The sequence below is a fragment of the Eubalaena glacialis genome, chromosome 2, assembly GCF_028564815.1.
Source record: "Eubalaena glacialis isolate mEubGla1 chromosome 2, mEubGla1.1.hap2.+ XY, whole genome shotgun sequence".
Lineage (NCBI taxonomy): Eukaryota > Metazoa > Chordata > Mammalia > Artiodactyla > Balaenidae > Eubalaena > Eubalaena glacialis.
This window is the reverse complement of record NC_083717.1, coordinates 76237268-76256047: the sequence shown is the minus strand read 5'-3', so window position 1 is coordinate 76256047 and position 18780 is coordinate 76237268. Positions and strand designations below refer to the sequence as shown.

Sequence of the window (18780 nt, the reverse complement as noted above, 5' to 3'; positions counted from 1 at the left end):
CTTTTGAAATTTGCTTAATGTGTGAGTGTGTGTATGAATATAATTTTTTTTTCCTAAATCTTTTGGGAGTAAGTTGCAGAAGCCAGAATACCTTTTTACCCCTATATTATTTCAGTGTATATACCCTAAGAACAAGGACATTCTCTTAAGTAACTATGGTACAATGTAATATTGATGAAACGTTTTTCAATACTCAATTTTCAAGTTTCACCATTGTTTCCTTTACAGCAAACCTTCCCCAGTCCAGGTTCTAATCCCGAATCACATATCATATTTAGTTATCATGTTTCTTTATTTAGTCTCCTTTAATCTAGATCAGTTCCACAGTAATGTTGTCATCATTAAAGAACACAGGCCAGGGCGGGGGCTGCTCTTTGTCGCGGTGCGCGGGCTTCTCGTTGCGGTGGCTTCTCTTGTTGCGGAGCACGGGCTCTAAAATTTAAAAAAAAAAAAGAACACAGGCCAGCATTTTGTGGAGTGTCCCACAGTTTGGGTCTGTTTGCTTCCTTTTAATTAGATTCAGGCCACAGAAGTGATGTGTCCTTCCCAGGGTTTTCTTGTCGAGGATACATGATGTTGGTTCCTCCCTGTGTTGGTGAAGTTAGCTTTGATCTCTTGGTTAAAGTGGTGTCTGTCAGATTTCTCCACTGTAATATTTCCTTTTTCCCTTTGTAGGGAGATACTCTGAAACTAGGTAACTATCCTGTTTCCCATCAAACTTTTATTCCAGTAGTTTTAGTATCTATTGATATCTTTTGCCCAGATCAATTATTACTCTCTGCTGTAGATTTGATACAGGCTTGTTTTTTAATATTAACTCCTATGAAATTTACCTCTTCTTAAAGGGTTTACAGCCATCTATGAAAGCATAGGATCCCTCAGGCAAGTTCTCGAAGCCAAGATGAAGCTGGACAAGGACCAGCTACAGAAGCAAATCCAACAGATGCAGAGGCCGGAAGCTCCAATGTGAAGGGACTTGGGACATGGACCTCAAAGGTGGTTTTGCCAGTGGGGCCGGGAACTGGATACCTCTGTAGCCAGGCTGTACCTGCATTCAGGATTGTTCTATTCATGGCGTGCATGTGCCGAGAAATGTGTTTTCATGGTTCGAGATGTTTACCTGGAGTCTTGAAAACACTCTCTTTAAAAGTATTACATACAGTTTTTACCACTTTATTCCACTTCTCTAAATTCAATGGAATATCCTCCCCTCCCTGGATTTTGAAAGGCTTTTATCCCTTTCGTTTTATGAATGAGAAAAGACTTAACCTTTTTCCTTCGATGCTTGATGCTCTAGCCAAGACTTTACTCTTGAAAAATGTCGTGGTGATTTTTTTAAATTAAGAAGATAATGAATTATCACAGGAATGTGTTGCTCCTCACCCTAAATTAAGAGAATGTCCTGATAGATTAGAATTCAACCTTTGAGTCCATATTTGGATTTTATTATTGTTGTCTGTGCATTTCTTATATTGGTATCTTCTTGTAAATCTTCTGTCTTTTGTAGGGGGAGGGGATTTAACATTTGGAAAAAAACCTACCGTTTATGCAGTGAAAATAGTTTAAAAATTGATAACTGCCATATAGATTACAAATTAAAATGGAAACTTAAGACAATTATCTAGATAATGCAAGGCACAATTATCTACATCGACCACCTAGTTATACCAGGTTTTAATATTGAAAACTTTTTTCAATTATCCACGGCCTGTATAGTGATAGCCATATATTCAATAATGGAATGGTGGTTAATAGCCTGTTTATTACACAATTAATTGTTCATTAATCATAATGGGATGTGGAAATTTTTCAGGCTCTTTGATCTCCTCTCTAAATTTTTCCAAAATTGGCACAAAGTGCTAAGGTTTATATACACTTATTGTAACTATATTCTTGTGCCTTGGTTTTATCACGTCAGTGCACTGTACCCTATAAAAGTTTTGCATACAAAATAGAAGGCACGATAATACATCAGAATTATGATGTAAAAATGGGATCCTATGTATTTTTTAAATGCTCTAAAAATTTTATCACTGTTAAGATGTTAATCATTCACTATCAGTAATGGAATAGAAATTCATACTTTTGTATGGCCAGAGAATCAAATTGATATTGCATTTATAACAATGTTAAGAAACGTTCATTTTGAGCAACTTCGTAGATGATGGGTGTTTTATTTTCAGTCGCTATATTTGATTAGTCATTGAAAATTGGCACCAGTGCTATTTATTCACCTATGTATGTAAAAACTAATAGTGAGACACGCGCCATTCTAAACTATGAGGGTGCCCAGGAAAAAGAGAACAGGGATACTTTGAAAAATTTAAAAACTTTTTTTTTGTTTGCTTAGGACTCAGGAAAATTAAAGCATTTTCTATTTTAGAATAAATCATAAATGAAATCTCTAACTGGCTATTACTTGTTTACCCATATAAATTATGCTGCTGAAGTACGTAATAGTTTACCCTCAATGGCTTGACAAAATCCTTTTTTAATTTGGACCTGAGAAGTCACATAAGGAATATGTCATCCAACATATATTTCCTTGTTTTGTCACAAATCTTTGCATCTCTATATAGGAAGACTATGTCCACTTAATGAAAAAACAAAAATGTTAATGCTCTTTTGCAATCAGAAAGTGAGTTTCTTTTTGTGATAGAGTAGCCGTGTTTAGTACAGTTCTCCTGGTTTCAGCACAAACCACAGCACCGAGAGCCATGGCCCCTCCAGCGTCTCTCTCCTGTGCAGGCCCTGAGGAGGAAGAGTCAGCACGTGTCACACCTGGGAAGAGGGGGACAGAGGACACCAGCTGGACTCAGGTCAAGGGGTGACGTGAGTGGGTGATGCTTCAAATGCTGTCACCACCACGTCACGGGCTCTGGCAGGGGTTCTCCACCCCGGCTGCAAGTTGGAATCACCTGGGCAGTTCAAAAAGCTACCAACGCCCAGACTGCCCCCGCCCCCAGACCAACTAAGTCAGAACCTCTGGGAGGGGATGCAGGCGGCCGCACACGTCAGAGGCCCCTGGGTGGCTCACGTGTTGTGAGCCCCGAGCTCCAACGTCCTCTTATCACCAAAGTTTAAATGAGAATCAGCTTCCCTGTAGTTTCCTTTATCAGAAATTTGCAATAAAAAGAATAAAACTTCCAAATCAGTGTGGCGTATGATTTTTAAACTTTTAGACTTTTAGTCTTTTAGTGTGAGGTGAAATTTAATTAGGTAAAATACCATAGGAAATCTCCTCTTACTTTTCTGGGGAAACCTTTTGGTGGTTGAAATAAAGTGCTCTGAGTCCTGGCAGACCTGCTGGGAAGTGGAAAGTCATGGGGAGCTGCTCCATCCTTGGGTCTCAAGCTACGGGTGTCTTCTCGGCTCTGGAATAACCGCAGCTGGCAGTTCCTAGCGTGTGCTGTGTGCCCACGCTACGACCTTGGTGGATGTTCACTCATTTCATTATAACAACAACGAGTTGAGTTAAATACTGTTTGTTTCCCCATTTTACAGATGAGAAAACTGAGTCATGTAAAGGTGAAGCAGCTTGCCCCAAATCCTGCAGCGGGTAAGTGGGAGGCATGATCAAACCTGGCAGCTTACTTCCACAGTCTGGGCACCTACCCTACCCTACCCTACCTCTAAAGATACAGCCTTGCCTAACTTTTTTTTTTTTTTAGGCCACGCCATGCTGCATGCGGGATCTTAGTTCCCCGACCAGGGATCAAACCCGAGTCCCCTGCATTGGGAACACAGAGTCCTAACCACTGGACCACCAGGGAAGTCCCCAGCCTTGCTTCCCACATAACTCGGACTTGCCAGGCCACTGACTCCAGCCCCATCTCTGCATGACCTTACAGTTCTGCCATCTGAGTCGCTGTGCATTTTAGCGCCCCAATTCCAAATACCAAAGAGAGGCAATCTTATTAGCTCTGCTTGGGCCAGATGTCTTCCTCTGGTTGTATCAGTGAAGGTGAGGTAGTTGATGCCACAGGACTGTAGGATCATAGGCATTTCATCCCCTGTCCTTGGCTGTCCTAAGTAGTAGACTGTGGCTCTGTGCATTGGGAGATGGGTTGTGTTGGGTGAGTACAGAGCAGAATAGAAAGACAGCCCCCTCTGAAGTGTGGTCATCCCACTAGGCTTTCAGCCTGAAAAAAACAAAATCACAAACCACTCAGGACATCCTGGAAACTCAATGGTAACTACGTGGAGTTTTTCTGTCACTGCTGTGTGACCTTGGGTAGTTCTTAACCTCTCTGAGTCTCATTTTTCTTATCTGCAGAATAGAGATTAAAATAATTTAAAAGAGGGAGCTGGTTTATCATTTTCCAAATACTGAAGTAATTTATGCAATACGTATTAGGTATCAGATGGTGAAAAATGGGGCCTGGGGAGGGGAGAAAATATATGGGGGTCCATGTTTCGGTCCAAAGTGTCCCATTTTCTGCGGGGACTGTGTATGGGCAGTGATTAACCTCCGAAGAAAGTGATAGCCCAGCCTGAGACAGAGAAGAGCAGTAGAGCCCGTATGAAGAAATAAGCAGATGGGACCAGCATGGGGATAATCCCTGAATGAGGGGAAGGGCTGGGTAGTTCCTCAAGCTAGTTGGTCTCATCTGTGGAGCGGGTGTGGCTTCCCCAGGAGCATTGCGAGGGTTGTGATGGGTGGGATCAGAGCTGGGGAAGGACAGACTCCACATCAGGAGGGGTAAAGATAGATACGGAGGCTGAGGATGCAGAGCCCGGAGTTCAAGTTGGGAATTGAGATGCAGAACCATGGAGGCTGAACCCAAATGGCTGGCTGGCATTTGAGGCTTTTTTGTATACAGACTGGAAGACTCAGTGTGTGGCTGGGCTGGATGACAAAAGGTGTGCATCAGGAGCAGAGAGTCGTCAGCGCTGTGCTAAGGAAAAACTGCCAGGTGAATTCAGTATCCCTTTGAATAGCAGCAGTACTGTAGAATTACACATAGGATAATGTGCAGAAGATTGTGTTTCTCATGCATGCTGAGTTTTGGGTCCAGTTAATGTCAAAAACTTTTTTTGTCATCCGTATAAATCCCGAGTTAAAGGACTTCTCTAGGTATCCTTTTATATAGATACCTGCACTGCAGATCCACCTATTAGAGTCAAAATGCTGGCTGTGGTAGGCAGTATGGAACATGTCTCCCAATGATCCCTACCTGCTGGTATTCACCCCTTGTGCAATCCCCTCCCCTGGAGTATGGCCTGGACTTGTTAACGCACTTCTCATGAATAGAATATGGCAGACGTGGTGGCTTGTCACTCCTGAGATTAGGTTATAAAAGGATTCCCCCCCTCCCCCCTGTCTCATCACTTGTGCTGTGGAGGCAAGCTGTCCTGTTGTAAGTAGCCTCGTGGACAGGGCCGTGTGGTGTAGCCAAGAACTGAGGCCTTCAGTCCAATAGCCTGAAATGAACTGACACTTTCCAGCCATCATGTGAGTGAACTGAAGTGAATCCCCTCACCCCAAAGAAATGAAAGCAGGAACTTGGACAGTTGTATACCTGTGTTCATAGCAGCATTATTCACAACAATCAAAAGGTGGAAGCAGCCCATGTGTCCACTGATGGTTGAATAGATATGCAAAACGTTGCGAATGCATACAGTGGAATACTATTCAGCCATAAAAAGGAAGGCACTTCTGGCACATGCTACTACATGGACATTATGCTAAGTGCAATAAGCCAGTCACAAAAGGACAAATATTCTATGATCCCACTTGTACGAGGTACGTAGAGAAGTCAAATTCATAGGGACAGAGAGTAGCATGATAGTTGCCAGGGGCTGAGGGGTGCGGTGGGGAAGAGGGAGTTAATATCTAATCCATACGGAGTTTCAAGTGGGGAAGGTGTAAAAGTTCTGGAGATGGATGGTGGTGACAGTTGCACAACAATGTGAATGTATGGAATGCCACAGAACTGTACACTTAAAAGTGGTTAAAATAGTAAATGTTACATATAGCTTACCACAATAATAATTTAGAAAAAAAGAACCAAAGAAGTGGAATTAATTAGGAGTGGGTTATTTTCATTGATTAAAGTTAAGGTGGAAAAGCGGGGTTGTCCTAGCAATGCGAAGAAAATAATGCAAGTACTATAAACAGCTGGGAGGGACGTGGCAATTAGACTTATTCGCGGGCCTCAGGCGTTGGTATAAGACATGTTAGTGGTTTTGATAATTAGGTCTTCAGAATAAAATCCAGTGAGGAATGGTATTCCTGTCAGTGCTAGGCTTCCAATAATGAGGGCTGTTACGGTAAAAGGTACTGCTTTAAACAGGCCTTCTATTTTTCAAATGTCTTGTTCATCATTTAGGCTGTGTGTAATAGACCGAGAGCACATAAACAATATGGCCTTAAAAAAGGCGTGTGTGCAGATGTGGAGGAATGCTAGATAAGGCTGGTTAATACCGATTGTTACCATTATAAGGCCTAGCTGGCTTGAAGGGGAAAAAGCGACAGTTTTTTTAATATCATTTTGGGTAAGGGCGCATATTGCTGCAAATAGTGTAGTAATAGCCCCTAAGCATAATGCTGTTGTTTGGATGAATTTATTATTTTCTGTTAAAGGGTAAAAGCGGATAAGTAGGAAAATACCTGCTACAACCATTGCGCTTGAGTGGAATAAAGCTGAAACGGGGGTAGGGCCCTCTGTTGCTGAGGGAAGTCATGGGTGAAGACCAAATTGGGCGGATTTTCCAGTTTCAGCTAATACGAGTCCTATTATAGGTAGGTTTGAGTGGCCTAGGTCGAGTATGAACATTTGTTGCAGATCTCATGCGTTTGAGTTAAATAGAAATCATGCTATTACTATAATAAATTCAATGTCTCCGATAAGGTTATATAGAATTGCTTGGAGAGCAGCTGTATTTGCGTCTGTTCATCCATACCATCATCCGATAAGAAGACGAGATATAATTCCGACCCCTTCTCATCCAATAGAAAGTTGAAAAAGGTTGTTAACAGTGACAAGAATTAATATTGTGATAAGAAATAGTAAATATTTAAAGAATCGGTTAATATTAGAATCTGAGTGTATATATCATATTGAAAATTCTATAATAAACCATCTTATAAATAATGCTACTGGTACAAATATTTATTGAGAAATAGTCTGTTTTGAAGCTAAGTGATAATTTAAGGGTTTGGATGGTAATTCATCGTCAGTTTGAGATAATTATTTCTTGGCCTGTATGAATGAATATTATTGTTGGAATTAAGCTAGTAACAAAAGCATATGAGATAGGGGTTTTTACGTATGGTGGGTATTTGTTGCTTTTGTAAATGTTGGTGTTTGTTATTATAATTGGTATTGTTAATATAAAGAGTGTGACTAATGTGAAAGAGGAGAATAAGTTTATTACTTTTGTTTGGAGTTGCACCCACCCGAGTCAAGACTTAGCTGAGACTGCAGCCCTGGCAGTTTTACTACAATCTCATGAGAGACAGTGAGTCAGAAATACCCAGCTAAGCCATATCCACATTTTTGACCCACAGAAACTGTGAGGTAATAAAATACGTGTTGTTTGAAGTCACTACATTTGGGGGGTAATTTGTTATATACAATAATTAACACACCAGCACTGGGGAATCTTGACAGAATTTTTTTGTGGAAATGCCTGATGTTATGTTACAAATTACATCGTCCACATATATGATCCTATTTAATACACTTTCTGAGCAGGAAATGACCTTAAAAACATATCGAATGACATATATACCTTATCACATTTAATCTTTGTAATTACCCTATTTGGTATGTACTGTTATTTCCATTTTGTGAGGGAGCAGATTATGGAAGGTCATACAGCTAATTAGTGGAGGAGCAGGGATGTGAATCCATATCTATCCTTCTCTAAAGCCCAGGCTGGCATTTTGCTCCAAGATAAGCCAACACCAAGACATAACGTGATTGGCTTAATAATCCCAAAGCTGCTTGGAATCAGAATCCTCTCTGGATCAGTGGTCTCAGCGTGTTCCCAGACCAGCAACATTGGAATCACCTGGGAAGTTGTTAGAAGTATAAAGTCTCGGGCCCCACCCCAGACCTACTGGATCAGAAACTCTGAGATGGGCTCAGCAACCTACTTTAAACAAGTCCTGCAGATGATTCCAATGCAAGTGGAATTTGAGAATTGCTGAGCTAGAGCTGCACTGTAATACAATAGTCGTTAGTCTCATCGGCCATTTAAATTTAAATATAAATTAATCCAAATTAAATAAATTTAAAAATTCAGTTGCACTAACCATATTTCACATGCTCAATAGCCACATGTGGTTAGTGGCTACAGTATTGTCCTGTGCAGATGTAGAACATTTCTGTTGTCACAGAAAGTTCTATTAGACAGCTCTGATCTCCAGCAATAATTTCCTCACCTTTTCAACTGACAGCTCTGTCCACAACTCTGTACCTTCGTCGGTCAGCCTAGAATGAGCTTTGGACCCGGAACTTTCCTCCAGCCTCATCCCTACAATGTTATGTCAATTGTCCCTAATAGAGATGCTTTCCCAGGTCCTTATAAGGTTTTGTCTCATCTGCCAGTCCTGAACAGAAGATATTGCTGCCTGGACTGAGTTGAGAAGGACCCGAAGGCTGGTGCCAGACCCAAGTGGAGGAGCCAAGGTGTGTGAACCAAGGGCTGGGGCCAGCTGCAGATTCTCACCAGGACATCCCAGGCGTGGAGGATGCCCAGCGAGGGGTTGCCAACCAGGGGACTTGAGTGATTCTTTTTTTTTTTTTAACATCTTTATTGGAGTATAATTGCTTAACAATGGTGTGTTAGTTTCTGCTTTATAACAAAGTGAATCAGCTATACATATACATACATCCCCATATCTCCTCCCTCTTGCGTCTCCCTCCCTCCCTCCCTATCCCACCCCTCTAGGTGGTCACAAACCACCGAGCTGATCTCCCTGTGCTATGCGGCTGCTTCCCACTAGCTATCTATTTTACGTTTGGTAGTGTATATATGACTTGAGTGATTCTGATGCCCCCTAGGGAGATGGATCCAGCAGGCCTGGATTAGGGTGAGCCAAAGTGGAAAACATAAAGGGACACCAAATACTCTGTAATTAAGATAAATAGTATGTCAATGCAATACTTTTTAAAAATCAAAATTAATGCCAAAAAATGCACAATGAACAAAATACCAAACCTCCACAAACCATGCTGTGTGGAGCTCTTTTGGAACTGAGGCAAAAATAAAAATGTGTGCCCTATATACATGTTTTATGTAATTTTATTTAAATTTTTGACATTTGTGCATCATGAGTTTTTTTTGTTTATTTAGATTTTTAGAAATATTGCACAAAAATACTATTTATTTTGACGGCTGAGGGTTTTGGCTGCTCTTCTCTTTATATTTAGCATTTGAGATGAGAGCTCACTCACTTCATCCTAATCCCGGCCCTGCCCAGATATCTAGAAATTTGGAGCTAAATCCAGTTCTCAATTATTGTTATTAGCTTATCTCAGGCATGTCTGATTGCTTTAGGTGGTTTCTGGTCTGTTTTTATCCCTAGTTGTCATGCTTTGTTTAATTTTCAAACTTGTGACCCAGTTTTTCTTGGTGGTAGGTTGGGACATAAAGAAAACAAAGCTGTGACCTTTCTGAGACTCAGAGGAGGATGGCAGGGGAGCGGGATGGAGAGGAGTGAAAATGCTTGCACGGTCTCGTCACTTGCTGTCATCATAGAGCTCTGCCACGCCACTAGGCCAGCCCTTGGGATTCACTGTCCTTTACTGCCCCTATGTGGAGGGAATAGAAACTTCTAGGGAATCTTTTTTTTTTTTTAATATTTATTTATTTATTTATTTATGGCTGTGTTGGGTCTTCGTTTCTGTGCGAGGGCTTTCTCCTGTTGCGGCAAGCGGGGGCCACTCTTCATCGCGGTGCGCGGGCCTCTCACTGTCGCGGCCTCTCTTGTTGCGGAGCACAGGCTCCAGACGCGCAGGCTCAGTAATTGTGGCTCACGGGCCTAGTTGCTCCGCGGCATGTGGGATCTTCCCAGACCAGGGCGCGAACCCGTGTCCCCTGCATTGGCAGGCAGATTCTCAACCACTGCGCCACCAGGGAAACCCTAGGGAATCTTTTTTAAAAAATTGTGGTACAGTTGATTTACAATATTATAGTCGTTTCAGGTGTACAATATAGTAATTCACAATTTTTAAAGATTATACTCCATTTATAGTTATAACATATTGGCTATATTCCCTGTGCTGTACAAGATATCCTTGTAGTTTATTTATTTTATACATAATAGTTTGTACTTGTTAATCCCCCACCCGTATCCTGCCCCTCTCCCCCGCCCCGTAACCACTAGTTTGTTCTCTATATCTGTGAGTCTGTTTCTGCTTTGTTATATTCACTAATTTGTTTTATTTTTTAGATTCCACATATAGGGAATATGTTTCAATAGGAAGAACCCAGAACCAAGGAATGCCTCTGTGGAAGAGCCCTTGGAGATCCTTGAACTCAACTCTCATTTTCTAGAACAGGAAACCAGAGAAATTAAAAGTGGGCTTTGCAGGTGAGGACGCGTGACAGTATGGTAGACAAGCTGTAACCATAATAGTGACTCAGCACCAACTCTGCACTGGCTGGGACGTGGCAATGAACAAAACAGACCAAAATGTTTGCCTTTAGAATTTTTGGCTGCGTTGGGTCTTTGTTGCTGAGCGCGGGCTTTTCTCTAGTAGCGGCGAGCGGGTGCTACTCTTCGTTGCGGTGCGCGGGTGTCTCATTGCGGTGGCTTCTCTTGTTGCGGAGCACGGGCTCTAGACGCATGAGCTTCAGTAGTTGTGGCATGTGGGGTCTAGAGCACAAGCTCAGTAGTTGTGGCGCACGGGCTTAGTTGCTCCGCGGCATGTGGGATCTTCCCGGACCAGGGCTCGAACCCGTGTCCCCTGCATTGGCAGGCGGATTCTTATCCACTGCGCCACCAGGGAAGCCCCTGGCTGCCTTTATAGAGTTTCAAGTCTAGTGTGAGGTGGGGGTAGGGAGAGAAAATCAACAGGCAAGTAAATCCCAAGCCTGTCAGTTGATGGTAAGTGCTTTGGAAGAAAATAAAGCAGGGGCTGAGGGTAGGGGGTTCCAGGAAGGGAGGTGCCAGTCGCAGGAGGATGGCCAGGGAAGGCCTTGCTGAGATGCAAAGGCCTGATGGAGATGAGGGAGGAACCAGACAGCTACCTGGGGGAAGAATTTACCTACATCTTATTTTTATAAAATAACCCTATTTATAATTCAGACATTCCATATCCATCTAGCTGCTAATATGTTGTCCTTCTGGCTAAACAGTTAGCAGCTTTTTTCCCCCTGCTTTTATGATCTCTGGATGCCTCATTGTCCGCTATTTGGCTTCTCAGTTTCCATACCCTGGATGACCAATTCTCTGTAGTAAATTCCCTGTGTGAAATACCTAGGGAGGTTTCTGTCTTTCTGAATGGACCCCGGCTGACATAATGAGTAAATTGCACCCAGGATTATCACTTGCTCTGCCCCATCACACACATGCTTTTCCTCCAGTGCCATGTAGATCTTTGTGATGGAAGAAATGTTCACGTATTGAGGTATGGGGAAGTCATCCTGGCTTATACATGATCTGGCTTGAATTCATGTTAATGAGAATGGCCTGTCTTATGGCCTGTTTATCATGCTTTGTACATCTGCTTTAACCATTAAGAGAAGAATGCATTATCCAAAAGTAAAGTATGTCCACTGTGAAGATAGGGATAAATGCCTCTCCCCACCCACTGATAGTCCCCAGCTAGTACTCCTTCGAAGATAAGCTTCCCTTCCCAGATACCGAGGTCATGCTGACTTGCTATGTATGTGCTAATCTGCCTCATTTGAAACCTTGATGGAATGTACCTCTGTCATATTTGATATTCTTTGATTCTGACAAGATACAAAACTGTGCTGAAAACCACGTTTCTCCAGAGGGCTTTCTTTCTTGGAAAGAAAGCTGCGCTCCCGGGCTATAATCCTCCGTTTGGCTGAACACAACTCTCTTCTGTTCCTATTATAGATTGTTGATTGATTATTTGCATCGACATTTGGAACTTCCAGGTTTGTGCTTGCTGATAAGCCAACAGCACCTCTATTAGCTAAGGTTTTTTGAGTGTGCCCCACATTGTGCTAGGCACTGATCTCTGTATCTGCCAAGAAGTCTGGACAGAGCAGCCCCTTTATCCCTGCCCCAGGCCCCTGCTGGTCTATCAGCAGCTCCCAGACCCTCAGCCGTGCACTCTAGAATCTGGCCAGGAACTCATATGTCCAACAGCTGCTGTGCTGCTGCCCAAACCAGGATGGACAGGGCCACACACTGAGTTTAAGTAAGACCTCAGCTTGTCCACTCTGCACAATGTTCTCAGCATCCTCAAACCCATCTGGACATTTGAACCAGTTTTCCACCTCTGGTTTTCACCCCAAGAGGGAGAAAGGGGAGGGCATGTTTGTCAGCTGTCCTCTCTCCTCCTCGTACCCCACTGGATGAAAGAGAAGGCTGGGTGTCCTATTCCTGCTTCCTGTCTGGACCGGCCTCCCACTCTGCCTTGTCCTCCTCATTCCAAGTCCCTGATGATAGAAGGGGGTTCTTTCTGCACCATGGAGGCAGGTTTGGTTTATGACCACGTCCATAGCTGTTGCTTCTACTAGGAAAAGAAATTTAGATGGTTCTTTCTCTTGTGACAAAGCCTGGCTTTTGAGATTTGTCTAGGTGTTGAAGACAGCTATTCTGGGTTTCAAAACTGAATGTGGACTACTTTCTCTTGGCATTCCTGCTGTCACCATCCCAGTTCCCTCTTCAGCAAACAGATACTTCCATAGACTAGGGGACAGGTGGAAGGCAAGGTATGCAAATGACACAATTAGTCAATTAGTTTATTTCAAAATATTATCCCATTACATATACCTGAATATCCTCCTCCTAGACTGTGATCTACTTAAAGGCACAGTCACGTTTCCCCAAATATCTCAAAATGTCTAAGAGAAGTCAGATGCTAACCATGAAAAGATGTATGGATTAACTACCGTTTCAGGTTTCCTTATGTTGTCTCCCATTATCACAGCTCCTTGTAGGGCAACTTCCTGCCACAGACTAGTTAGAAACTCCAATGAATAGTTCCAGATGGTCTAAGGTCTTTGATGAATGAAAAGTAAAATGAATTAACTGTTTAATTAATGCATGTTTAAAAAACTAATCTTTCTAAAGGGTCTGTGTTTGGGGTAAAATTCCAAAAGGAAGGTAAAACATTGGGGACCACTGCATTAGTCATTCAATGAGCACATGCTCTATGAAAAGTGACATTTTGTACATTATCTCGTTTACCTGTTATTTCTGGACACTGTGAAAAATAAGTTTTATGGCAGACCTGTCTTAAACAGGCATTCTGAAAGCCAGACGGTAAATTTCTCTGGCTTTATAAGACTCAAGAAGAAGAAATCATTTCAGCTTAACCTCATTTTGGCTCTTTTTCTAAACTATAGAAACTATAGAGCTATGAAGTCTATCATTAGATGGAGCAATAAGGTAGATTTTTAAGAAGCAACAAAAAAACCCCGACACCCCACCACCACCACCCCAACTTACAAATCTCTTAAATAATGATGACCTGATACACGTATAGGACTTTGTAATTTACAAAACACTTTTGCCTAAAATACTTAGCCCTCATAACACCCCTGCGTTACTATTATTATTCTCATTCTTAGATAAAGAAACCAAAGTTACTAATTTTAATTGAACACCTACTATGTGCCAGACACTTTAAAATTGTATATCTCATTTAATTTAGACAACAACACAATGAGTAAGAAATTACCTTTTAAGTCTTACGAATAGGGAAACTAAATCTCAGGGAAGTTTGGTCAAGGTCATATAACCAGCGAAGCAAGGCTGAGCACCCACATTCTTTGATACCAAGTCTAGTGCATTTCCTACTACCACCCATTAGGTCCCTCAAGCTTCTGGAAAGGAATTCCTATGTCAGAGCCTTCCTTTGCCCAGATCCACTTAGGCCTGCATCTCACAGACCTGTAAAGCTGCAGAGGGGGAGAAAGGAACATGAGAAAGAGTTACCATTATAGCATCAGTGTGTAAAACTCATTAGTTTCAGCCTGAAAAAAACAAATCCCTCTTCCCTTTTCTCACGCCTCCTTCTACCTTTCTCAGGTGTTTTCATAATGCATCCTTTTAGTAGTTTTCTACTGCCAGTTGTAGGTAGTTGCAGGTAGCTTGGCCTTGGGCCTTTGAATAAAGCCTTGTGGGTGTTCATTATTCTCAGATTGAAAATACTTGTTGGTGGTAAGAAGTTCTTTCTTTACATGGTGATCCCCCTCCCCACTACAGCCCTGAATCCCTCTTAAAATATAAATTTATTCTAATGCCTAGAAAATAGACCAGTAGCTAATAGGTAGTTAATAAGTATTGTTGAATGAATGATTATTACTGAGCACGTATTGAAATTTAAGAGTGGATGGTGTTGTTTCTGTTTGAAGCATCATCAAATAACACTAAATGTATGGAACACTCATTATCATGAACTTTACATTCAGGAGTCCTTCTGTGACTTGGCCACCTTCTAAATTATCCTAGAAATGTCGGTTTTGGTGACTGCCCACAACTCTTTAAATGAAATGGTTCTGCACACAATCTTTTGCCCAGATGGCTTATGCCCCTGGTCACAGCTGATTGGACTAAGGTAGACACCCTATCAAAGACAGCCAATCAGAGGTGAGCTAGTGACTTCTAATATGATTTGGTGCAAAAAGCTGAGTTGGGTCTATAGTTATTTAAACTTGCATGCAATCCCTTCTGCTTGCTAGAGGATGAGGTGGTGAAGGAAGGTTGACATAAATTAGCTAATATCTGGGTTATGTGGATATTTATCCTACAGCTGCTTAGTGTACATTCTGTATCTTGGAAGAGACAGGGAGAGAGACTTACAGAGATGGAGTGAGATACAGAGGCCCATCATCTTCTAGGAAAGTGACAAGGCTCTCTGGTGTCAAGCAGGTGACTGTGCTTCAGGCTTTGGCCCCGAGGCTTCCACAGACAAAAGCGAGGCAGCTGATAACACTGGGGAAGGAGCACAAGGCAAGGAGTTGGAAGGTCTGTGTTTGCATCCTCACTACTGATTACAGGATGTGTGACCTTGGACAAAAATGTATGTTTTTAAAGAGCCCTATGAATACATGTATGTCGATTAACAATACATTAATAATAACACCTCTAGATGTCTGGGTTTCATAATTTAGTGTAGGTTAAGAATCCTTGAGGCGCTTATTCTAAATGTGTCTTTTCAGGATCCACCTCACAGAAAATCTGCTTTAGTAGCTGTGGAGTTTTATACCCCCTCCCTCAGGTGTGTCTGACTCAGTCCACAGACCACAACTTGAAAAGCCCTGCTCTGGATGAAGGAACTAAAAGCAGGAGACAAGTCCATCTCAGTCAGTGAGCCTCTTTCTGGTTGCTCAGTCGACCATGGCCGCACTGCCTGGGTGCTGGAGAGTCTGTGTATTTAAGAGCCCCATCACTTAAGGCACAAATGCCAGACTGAGATTGGGAAGGGTCTTCTCACCTTCCTGAGCATTGCATCTAGGTGGGAGAGAACGAACCTAGGAAGGAATAAGCCAACCAAACAGGAGAGGAGTTGGATATTTCTCCAGAAACCAGACATGGTTTTCTCTCCATGGATGTGGTGTGGAGACTTTATAGTTTGGGGGCTTAGCTGGCAAATGTGGGAGAAAAGGGGCCCAGGTGTCTGAAGGAGCATCTGCTGAAAAGTGCAGAGGGGCAGAGAAGCAGCCCCAGGGCAGAGGGCGATGAGAGAGCCCTACAGCCTGAGCAGAGAGCTGGTTAGGGTTAGAGCTATGGAGAGAATTCACTCTCGCTCGGAGATGGCTAAAGGAGGTTCAGTGCCAACCTAAGAGATTCCCTGTGTCATTCTGCAGGGTCCTGCCGTCTGTCCCAAGATGGCCAATAATTTTTTTTTTTTTTTTTTTTTGAGAACAGGCTATCCCATGACATTTACAATTGACCAGGCACTGAAAGAATTGCAGTATAGGAGTAGGGTCCAAATATGTGATCAGTTGAGATGATGGGCTGAATTTAACAGAATAATATGCAATAGAAAAGAAGCACATGAAAAGATGGTTAACATCATTAGTCATCGAAATGTTTATAAAATCCACAATGAGATACTTCAATCCTACTAATATGGCTAGAATAAAAATGACAGACAATAACAAGTGTTGGTGAGGATGTGAAGAAATTTGGAACTCTTTTACACTGCTGGCAGGAGTGTAAAATGGTGCAGCTGCTGTGGAAAACAGTCTGGCAGTTCCTCAAAAGGTTAAACATAGAGTTACCATGTGACCCAGCAGTTCTACTTCTAGGTATAGATCCAAAAATATTGAAAACGCATGTTCACACAAAAATGTGTACAATAATATTTATAGCAGCATTATTCATAATAGCCAAAAGGTGGAAACAGCCCAAATGTCCATCCACTGATGAATGGATATCCATACAATGGAATATTGTTTGGCCATAAAAAGGAACGGAATTTTGACACACAAAAGGACAAATAATATGATTCCACTTATATGAAATGTCTAGAGTAGGCAAATTTGTAGAGCTAGAAAGTAGATTGGTGGTCGTCAGGGGCTTGGGTGGGGGGAGAAGGAATGAGGTGTGATGGCCAATGGGAATGGGGTTTCTTTTTGGAGTGGTGAAATGTTCTGGAATTTGATGCTGGTGATACTCGGTAAATATATTTAAAAACTTACTGAATTGTACACTTTAAAAGAGTGGAGTAAGCTGGGACAAAGTGAGAGAGTGGTAGTGTATATATGGACATATACACACTACCAAATGTAAAATAGATAGCTAGTGGGAAGCAGTCGCATAGCACAGGGAGATCAGCTCGGTGCTTTGTGACCACCTAGAGGGGTGGGATAGGGAGGGTGGGAGGGAGACGCAAGAGGGAGGAGATATGGGGATATATGTATATGTATAACTGATTCACTTTGTTATAAAGCAGAAACTAACAGCACTGTAAAGCAATTATACTCCAATAAAAATGTTAAAAAATAAAATAAAATAAAAAATAAAAGAGTGGAGTAGATCTCAATAAAGCTGTCATTAAAAAAACACTCAAAGAAGAAATAAAAACTTCCATCTGAAAACGTAATAAGAATAAACGCATGGTCCTGCCTTTGGGTCCAAGAATTAAAGGGGCTGAAGTGGACATCTCCTTTTGTCTGGCCAGCCTCTACCTTCTATAGGTGACAGTCTCTGATTTCTCTGGAGAATTAGCTTCCTTCTAATGGTCCTGTTGGGAGCATAAGTTACAGGGCCCCTTACCTGCCACGCAGGGGGCAAGTGACCCTGGCTGAACCAGATCAGACTCTGGCTTGGAAATCTGAACCCTGAGCCGAGTGGCTCATGGAAGCTATTGGGACTGAATCCTTCCCAGGACACCACCTGAAAGTTTCCCACTGAGATCCCTGGGGCTGGTTCCATTCCTGTGCTTAGTTTTGGGCACGTCTTCTGATACACTTCTTTTCTGCCTAGCTTAGCCAGAATTGGTTAAACTGGAGTTGCTTGTGAAGGGAAACCTCAACAGATACATTGAATCAATGTGGCATAGCAGCTGCACATGCAAAATATCAGGAGTTTTAGCTTCAATGTTAATAACTGCAATTAACCATTATCGATCACTTGGTGGAGCTGGCACTGTGCTAAGAACTGTGCCTGCTTTTCATTTAATTCAACCCTCTCAATGACTTTACTTGGTAGGTACTGTCTTGGCTCCATTTTACCCACGAGGGAATGAGGCACAGAGAAATTAGGTACATTTTCTGAGGTCACACAGCTGAGTAATGTTGGACTCTGGATTCGAATCCAGGTCTACCTGACTGCAGAATAGTGCTCGTAACCACTGCTCTGTACTGCCTCAAAAGGAATCGGCATTGTTGTTACCGAAAGTGGGGTCCGGCTGCCCGCCGCTCAGAAGCCAATACTCGAGAGGCAAGGTTGATGGAAAGAAAAGTTCGCTTTATTTCTGAGGCCAGCAAATGGGAAGGAAGGCAGACTCATGTCCAAAGGCCAACTGCGCCCTGACAATCATTGGGCAAGGGCTTTTAAAGGGGAGTCTCAGGGGTGTATAGGTGGAGGGAGGGGGTACATGCAGAAACAGCACAGTCAGCGCTGACAGTCATCTTGAAATTAGTCATGCAGTGGTCTGATCAGTGTCATCTTGATTGTTTTAAGTACAGCTACTCTTTAGTTCCAGGGTCAGTTTGTTCCTATTTCCTTGAAGCCAGTTCTTGGAATTGTGGCAGCTTAAGTCATGGCTACAGTTTGGCTATCATGTAGTTAACTTCTTCCACCTGGTGTGGGTTTCAGTATCTACAAAACAGCTCAAAGTATATGGCTCAGAATATTATCTATAGCGCTTGAAGCAGAACTAAAGGCGCTTGACTTTTCTTAATGATTAAACTATTATTTGGTCTTGTTTGACTGTTTTCCTTTGCTTCTGCATTTTCTCACTTCTCTGATTAAACTTATTTTTTGACTAAAGTTTTTCTGTAGACAAAAGACAGGCAGAGGACATGGCAGGGGGGAGGACCATAGGGGTCCTGCTCTGTTTCACTGTGGAGGGTTGCCCTGAGCAAATGGAACCTCCGGCTGTGACCTGAGAAGTTCAAGGTGGCAGAGTACATCCTGCCTTTCCCTGGCAGTGGTCTCAAAGGTAGGGC

General features: G+C 42.4%; 1 protein-coding gene and 1 pseudogene across 9 annotated transcripts in view; one reads left to right on the top strand and one right to left on the bottom strand.

Moving 5' to 3' along the window:
* The window catches only part of FAM81A (family with sequence similarity 81 member A), a 122863-nt gene extending 120455 nt beyond the window's left edge, over window positions 1–2408 (top strand). For all 9 annotated transcript variants that reach the window (XM_061180253.1, XM_061180259.1, XM_061180257.1 and 6 more), the window contains exon 9: window positions 846–2408. In XM_061180253.1, coding sequence (XP_061036236.1) covers window positions 846–970 — 125 coding nt within the window. In that variant the 3' untranslated portion in view covers window positions 971–2408. The remainder of the gene's footprint in view (window positions 1–845) is intronic.
* A 3588-nt stretch (window positions 2409–5996) lies between these two features.
* On the bottom strand, window positions 5997–8482 carry LOC133084623 (NADH-ubiquinone oxidoreductase chain 5-like; annotated as a pseudogene).
* Window positions 8483–18780: the final 10298 nt, after the last annotated feature.